The 7,292-nt window shown below is 40.5% G+C and overlaps 1 protein-coding gene across 1 annotated transcript; it reads left to right on the top strand.

Annotated features, from left to right (window-relative positions):
• Window positions 1–6,458: 6,458 nt before the first annotated feature.
• LOC135596532 (glycine-rich cell wall structural protein 2-like) lies at window positions 6,459–7,292 on the top strand. Its single transcript, XM_065088582.1, has one exon. It carries the CDS (start codon window positions 6,503–6,505, stop codon window positions 7,124–7,126), a length of 624 nt encoding a protein of 207 aa, XP_064944654.1. The 5' UTR covers window positions 6,459–6,502; the 3' UTR covers window positions 7,127–7,292.

Below are 7,292 nucleotides of genomic sequence, written 5' to 3'. Positions count from 1 at the left end.
TGCTGTCATGCCCATACGATTTCTACTCGAGTCTCGCTCTAATTGAATTCTCTTAGAGAACTTTTTTTTCTCTCAATCCGAATGATCCTAACCAAAGATTTGTCTTAGTAAGAATATAAGAGATATTCCTCTTATGATACTGAGAGTCAATTATCCTCTATCGACACTCAATTGCTCTCATAACATTAACTGTCACTCTCGATAACTAATTGTGCTAGACTTTGAACTTTCAGACCTATAAGTATGGTATCAAAGAGTGAAGTACTTATACAGGGCATCATTAATGTCTTAAGTCTAAGGACCAAATATACCATTGAAATGACAGAATCATCGTCTAACAATGAGGTATCATCAACCATCCAGCATTTTATGAGCGGATCGACCAGTGAACTCATTCTCCAATGAACACCTGCACTATATCCTTAGTATCCTCACACGAGCAACTATGAAACCAGCAGCCTCCTAGTCTAGATGGGTATCAAGCACACTAGTATATTCGGTTATCTCGATGCCCCTCATGAGTAACGTATGACCTGGATTATTTAGGGTCTATGTTTAAAGGCAAATCGATCTCATTATCGTGATCTTATTCTCATTGCATTGATTCATGAAAATCATAATATATATATAATAGGAAATATAACATGAATAAAATATCAAATAAATAATAAGAAAAAAGAGTGTGTATCATGTAACACGTGTCATCACTCACGTGATTGGCTTGCAGGGCACCTATGACTAGTAGTTGACATATAATCGTCCTATTTATTTTTCAACGCATCAAATTCATTAGTGAGTGAAACATGACTTAATTTTAATAAACTATATATTTTACCAATCTTTTTAAGTTCATCGTATAAATCATGAAATGCTTCAAGTAATTCATCATGTGATAAGGAAGTTTTCGAAGAATCAAATATCTTCCTCTTGACTCACTAGATTTGTCTCATGTTACTTTGAGTGATTTCTTTTTCTTTGGGGTTGACAACTTCTGTTTCAATTATGGACACTCATTTTTGAAGTGTCTTGATTTTTTACACTCATAACATATGACTGTATCTTTTTTAGGCTCGCTTTTATTCTTACATTCTTGTTGTGTGAGCTAGCCCTAGGAAATTTCCCAAAGGATAATTTTGGCAACCCAACAAAAACAATAAAGTGGAAAGAATAAAAGCAAAAGAACACCAGATTTACATGGTTCGGCCAATTGACCTACATCCACGGACGAAGGAGGAGCAAATCACTATTATAAAAGAGGGACTATTACAAATGCCTTAGGAAGATATTCCTAGGCCATGAAACACCAAAAATTACTGAACAAGAAAAGCCTAAAATAAACAATTAGGTTTTCTAATGGTGCCACTTGTGGTGCATCTGACTTCAAAGCTCAGACTCTTATTTATAATTCCAATAGGAGATAACAAGTCAGATTTTCCCGATGTGGGACTATGGGACTTGCCAAACTAACAAATCTCCACCTTAGCATGTCCTAACAAAACTTGCTCCACCTTCTTCATAAAAGCCCCAATATGTAATCACCAACAAAGTCCAAGCACTGCTTGAACTTGTAAACCGGAAGAGGCTTCGCAAGCATATCAGCTGGATTGTCCTTTGTATGAATTTTCTGAATAAAGATCTTTCCCTCAGCAATAGTATCCCATTTGCATCCAATAATTTTCTTACCTGAAGGCGGCTTCACAAGATCCCAAGTTTTATTCCGATGGAGAGATTCAATTTCTTTATTCATCGCAATCAACCACTTAGCGGAATTATCGTAAGAAACTGCATCTGAGTATGTAGTAAGCTCACCAACTTTACTTGTTTCTTCTGCAACAGACAAAGCATATGCAACCAAATTTGCATATCTTTGTGGTGGTCGAATATCTCTCCGTGGTCTATCCTTGGCTATGGAATATTGCTCTTCCTCTGGATCATCTGCGTTAGTAGACTCGGGACCATCTACCGACATTCTTTGAGTAGAAGAGTTCGACTTAAAAGAATCTGAACTACCAATCTCAAGCTCCACATACTTCTGCGCACTATCATTTGTACAACTAGTAGATTCATCTTTAGAAGATAACATAGACAATTCATCAAAAGTAACATCTCTAAGGATTACAAATTTTGGGGATTTGGGATCAGAACACCATAATCTGTATCCTTTCACCCCAGAAGCATACCCAAGGAAAATGTATTTTTTAGCTCGAGGCTCTAATTTTCCTTCATTTATATGCATGTATGCTGGACACCCAAAATTTTTTAAATCAGAGTAATCAACAGGAGTACTTGACCAAACTTCCTCCGGAGTTTTAAAGTTAAGTGCTGCAGAAGGAGCGCGATTGACAACGTAACAGGCCATATTAATTGCCTCTGCCCAAAAGTTCTTTGTCAACCCTACATTTGAGATCATATACCTTGCTCTCTCCAAGAGTGTTCTGTTCATACGTTCGGCCACACCATTTTGCTGAGGCGTCATCATGACAGTGCAATGCTGAACGATTCCTTCATTTTTGCAAAATTCATTAAAGTCACATTCAAAAAATTCCATGCCATTATCTGTTCTAAGCCGCTTAATCTGTTTATCTGTTTGCTTCTCAATCAAAGCCTTCCATTGTTTAAAGGTTAGAAAAACATCATTTTTATGCTTCAGAAAATAAACTCAAACTTTCCTGAAATAATCGTCAATGAAAGTCAACATATACCTAGCACTACCGTTAGACTGAACATGAGCTAGACCCCAAAGGTCTGAATGAATATAGTCAAGAGTACCTTTCATTTTGTGAACTGCCGGAGAATTGAAGCTGTCTCTTTTCTGCTTTCCAAAAACGTAGTGTTCATAAAAATCCAGTGGCCTAGTACTCTATCCACAAAGTAGACCCCTTTTGCTCAATATGCTCAAACCTTTTTCACTCATATGACCCAAACGCATATGTCATAATTTGATGATGTCAGAATCAGACAATGATGATGGCGAGACTGCAACTGAGCCTGTGACAGTAGTTCCCTGCAAAATATATAAGCTACCAGACCTACAAGCTTTCATAACAACAAGAGCACTTCTACAAACTTTTATAACTCCACCTTCAACTGTGTATTTACACCCAAGGGCCTCTAGGGTGCCTAAAGAGATGAGATTCTTTTTTAAATCAGGAACATGTCTAACATTAGTGAACGTCCTCACAATACCATCATGCATTTTAATTCAGATTGTTCCTCTACCAACAACATCACATGCTGCATTATTACCCATCAAAACAATTCCACCATTACAAGATTCATATGTGGAAAACAAATCTCTATTAGGACATATGTGATAAGAATAACCTGAATAAAAAATTCATTCATTTTCAGACCTCGTCCTGTCATCAATAGCAGAGAAAATATTTCCAACATTCTCATCAGTTGCTATACTAGCTTCAGCGGATTCAAAAGTTTTCTCAACAAATTTTTCCTTTTCCTTTAATTTATTTTTCAATTTAAAGCAATCAGCCTTAATGTGCCCCATTTTATGACAATATCTGCATTCCAAATTTCTATGTCTAGATTTAGATCTACTACTATCAAATTCCTTTTTATCTATTCTCCCCCTAACAACCAAACCTTCAGCCTGATTCTTTCTACTTTCCCTAGTGATATCTTTGTCTATCTGTTCCTTAGATTTTAGTGCAGATTTAATTTCTTGATATGAAATTATTTCTTTTTCATAAATCATAATATCACGAAAATGCTTAAAAGATTAGCGAAGAGAACACAAAAGTAATCCTGCGTTGAGTGCGAACTCCGAGGTGATCTGACTTTCGCGCCCATGGAATTGCCTGAGCTCATAGTCTTGCTAAGTGTCACCGACGCACCATCCCATCTTTCTTGATCATCACGATAACTTCAATCCAAATAGGGCGTACGTAGGTAGGAGATGCGTTGACAAGCAAAATAATAGGGCATTTAAGAGAGAAAACAGCTATTGTGATGATCAAGAATAATTTTCTGAAGATGAAGCTACAAGATTAGTCAAGATACAGCCACTAGCTGCTACTGCTGCTACTCTAACTCGACCTTGTAAATTTAACATTAGAAACCCACGTCCCGCAACGTACTTGAAGCGGAAATGGGACGACTGCATGGCATAACAGTGTAGTGCACGCGACATCTCTGCAAATACTCGTGCCTTGTTTCACTTAATTAATTGGAGTCAACTACTAAAGTAAGAGTGTTGATCAGCTGACATAGGTGGCTAATAATATATTTAGCTAAGCATCGGCATTCCCAATGCATCCCAAATTTTATCATATGTCATGTGGTGAAAGTTGTGAAGGTGGGAATCATGACTTCTCGCTATCTTCTGCCCGGTCTTGGTGTTCATTATAAATCAAATGACAAGCGTATGCGATCCGCCTTGACTATGAACTTACGATGCAAGAGAGACAGAGAAGCATCGCAGGCAATAGCGTGAGATCCGAATGCAAGGCATGGTTGACATGGAAGCATGACAGGCAATTAGATTTTTTTGCCGCGATAAATATTAAAGCATGGCTATTATAATTTCTGTATTAATTCAATTAGCCGGTTGTCAGATTGTGTCCTGTGATCTTGATTAATGTTGAATCACTATTCATTCTCCTCGAAATAAAACCTGCATGAGTAATTCTTTGTAAAGGTTTAGAACATATGTTATCAGAATTAACTGTGTTTTTTTTGTTGATCTATTATTATGTCTGAAATACTAATGCTCCTTCATTTTAACACAAACTTGTTATTTGTTAGTATGAATATTTTAACTTATAATCGATCTATCTATCACATGTAAAGCAAAGAATAATGATTCCCAAGTGAAGCATTCATTATCCCCACTGTCTCCAGTTAGCTGAGTGAGTCAAACGAGGAGAGTTGAAACCCGATTTGGAATACATGTCCATAGAAAACCAAGAATTCAGCCAGCAGTGCAACCGGAAATGCACGCAGCTCGCTGGTGACTCCACAGTCGACTCGTATTCTGTCGGTAGGTGGTGCAGTGGGCCACTTGGAACACAAACGAACGCAAATATTAAATCCGGACTCTTGCTTTCTTTTATTCTTCTTCTTCTTCTTCTTGGCGTCGGCACGGTTTCCTCGAGAGACTGACTTCCTTTCGGTGTTTATGTTCAACATGGTTGTCCACATGGCTACAATGAGTGATGGAGGATTAATGCTGGTATTTGCCAGCGACTTTGTTTGGTTGACGCCAACCCATCATCATCTAAAATTACCATGGATCACTCGTTCCATCGCTACCAGTATGTTGTGCATAGCAATGACGATCCCTTTTTATCCGGGATCTCTATCATCGGGCGATTATTATAACAATGCATGGGATGGATAATTCTTATGTTATTAAGCAATAAATGCATGTGAAACCAACGCCATTCATGACATATGAACCTTCTCGACCAAGAGTTCACTCACTCGCGTGTTGGTGGTCACTAATAATAAAACCTTTTATTCTCTTATTCAATCAACAAAACGAAGGATTTAAATGAAGCTTCAATTTTTTTACTGTTTATTTTTATATCGACATTTAATTAAGCCGAATGCTCTTACACTCACGCCACACCTGACTCGTTGTATGACACAGATTAACTCTGATAGATAATGAGCCCACATAATTAAGTATATTGCAATATTAAGCTAAACATATAAAAAAATTAGGAGTCTGGGTAGTATTGAAAATCCAAATGAATGATGATTAGAGTTCCTTATATTATATCTTCATTTCTATATTTTAGGTGAATTGCAACAATACATATTAGAATACTTTGAGTTGGTGCAGCAGTACTAATGGGGCAAAGACGATGACCAGAAAAATCCTCCTCTTCCATTACTTTTGATCACGACTCTTCTCCTCTGTTATAACCACATAATGACATGTCGATCTGTAGTATACGGCTACTTGCACCAAACACGATCCAGCTCGAGACCGCACTTCTCATCTTGAGTTCCCCTGTTGCAATTGGATGGATGGGTGCACTACTGTATTATAAGACATGTCACATCGTCATACCAATCGAACTCCATCAACGATGGGCGATGGAAGGAATAACTTCAAGATTTTAATTAGGTAAAAACAATTCAACTAATTGATGTAGAAGCCTATAATATATATTGCATAAAATGTCCACGATGCGTATATGGGACGGACGAAGAAAGAGGTGGGATCAGGCATTCCCGGTGGCCAGAATGCCTCTTACATAGTGAGCATGAGACTTGAAGAAGACAAAGAGGAAAAAGAAAGGCCAGTGACGTGTGCTGCGACCTCAAGTGTCAAAAAAGAAACCACCCACCGGCTGCCCGACGACTTTCCAGAGTCGATTAGTTCACACGACTTTCTTCGGGTCGGAGCCTTAAATCTACGTGCATTGTGAAATCGGGTTTGGACTGTTAGCCTAGCCATGCAAGACGGCTATAAATACCCCTCCACCCCTCGTCGCTACCACATCTCATCTCTCAGTTCACTGCTACCTGAGCTGCAATGGCTGGTAGAACTCGTGTTAGGCTTTGGGCTCTTGCCTTCCTCGCTCTTCTGAGCCTCGAGCTCACCTTCGCTGCTAGATCCCTAGTTGGAACTAGCGCCGCAGGTGGTGGGGGCGGCGGTGGAGGAGGTGAAGGTGGAGGTGGTGGAAGTGGTGATGGGGGGTCCGGATATGGCTCCGGCTCCGGCTCCGGCTCCGGCGCTGGATATGGTGAGGGTGCCGGTGGGGGCAGTGCTGGAGGGTATGGAAGCGGTGGAGGTGGAGGTGGCGGCGGCGGCGGTGGCGGGGGAGAAGGCGGAGGTGCAGGCTCCGGCTCTGGTGATGGGAGTGGGTATGGCTCCGGTTATGGAGAGGGTGCTGGTTCCGGAAACGCTGGAGGATATGGCAGGGGTCGCGGTGGCGGCGGCGGCGGCGGTGGAGGCGGTGGACAAGGTGATGGTTCAGGCGCTGGCTATGGCTCTGGCTCAGGCTCAGGCTCAGGCTACGGTTCGGGCGCTGGTGGTGATCAGGGCGGAGGTTATGGGAGTGGCGGAGGCGGAGGCGGTGGAGGCGGCGGCGGAACGGGCTCCGGCTCCGGTTCCGGTTCCGGTTCCGGTAGCGGTGGAGGAAATGGCCGCCGCTAGATTTACGCACACAGATGTTGGAAGGTAGCAGGAATAAGAGCTTTAAGGTTGTATCAGAAGAAGTCCAGTAGAATGCTCGGTGATGATGAAATAAGTGATGCTGTGTAACACCATATAAGTGGAACTTGCTTTCTTGATTATAATATATAAAGAATGCTTATTGCAA

Source organism: Musa acuminata, chromosome BXJ1-11, assembly GCF_036884655.1.
Source record: "Musa acuminata AAA Group cultivar baxijiao chromosome BXJ1-11, Cavendish_Baxijiao_AAA, whole genome shotgun sequence".
In the NCBI taxonomy this organism is placed as follows: Eukaryota; Viridiplantae; Streptophyta; class Magnoliopsida; order Zingiberales; family Musaceae; genus Musa; species Musa acuminata.
The sequence above is the reverse complement of the archived record's forward strand: the minus strand, read 5'-3'. Positions and strand labels throughout refer to the sequence as shown.

Excerpts from the sequence above, each read along its gene's own strand:
- LOC135596532 (XM_065088582.1), top strand. The coding sequence starts at position 6,503 with ATGGCTGGTAGAACTCGTGTTAGGCTTTGGGCTCTTGCCTTCCTCGCT.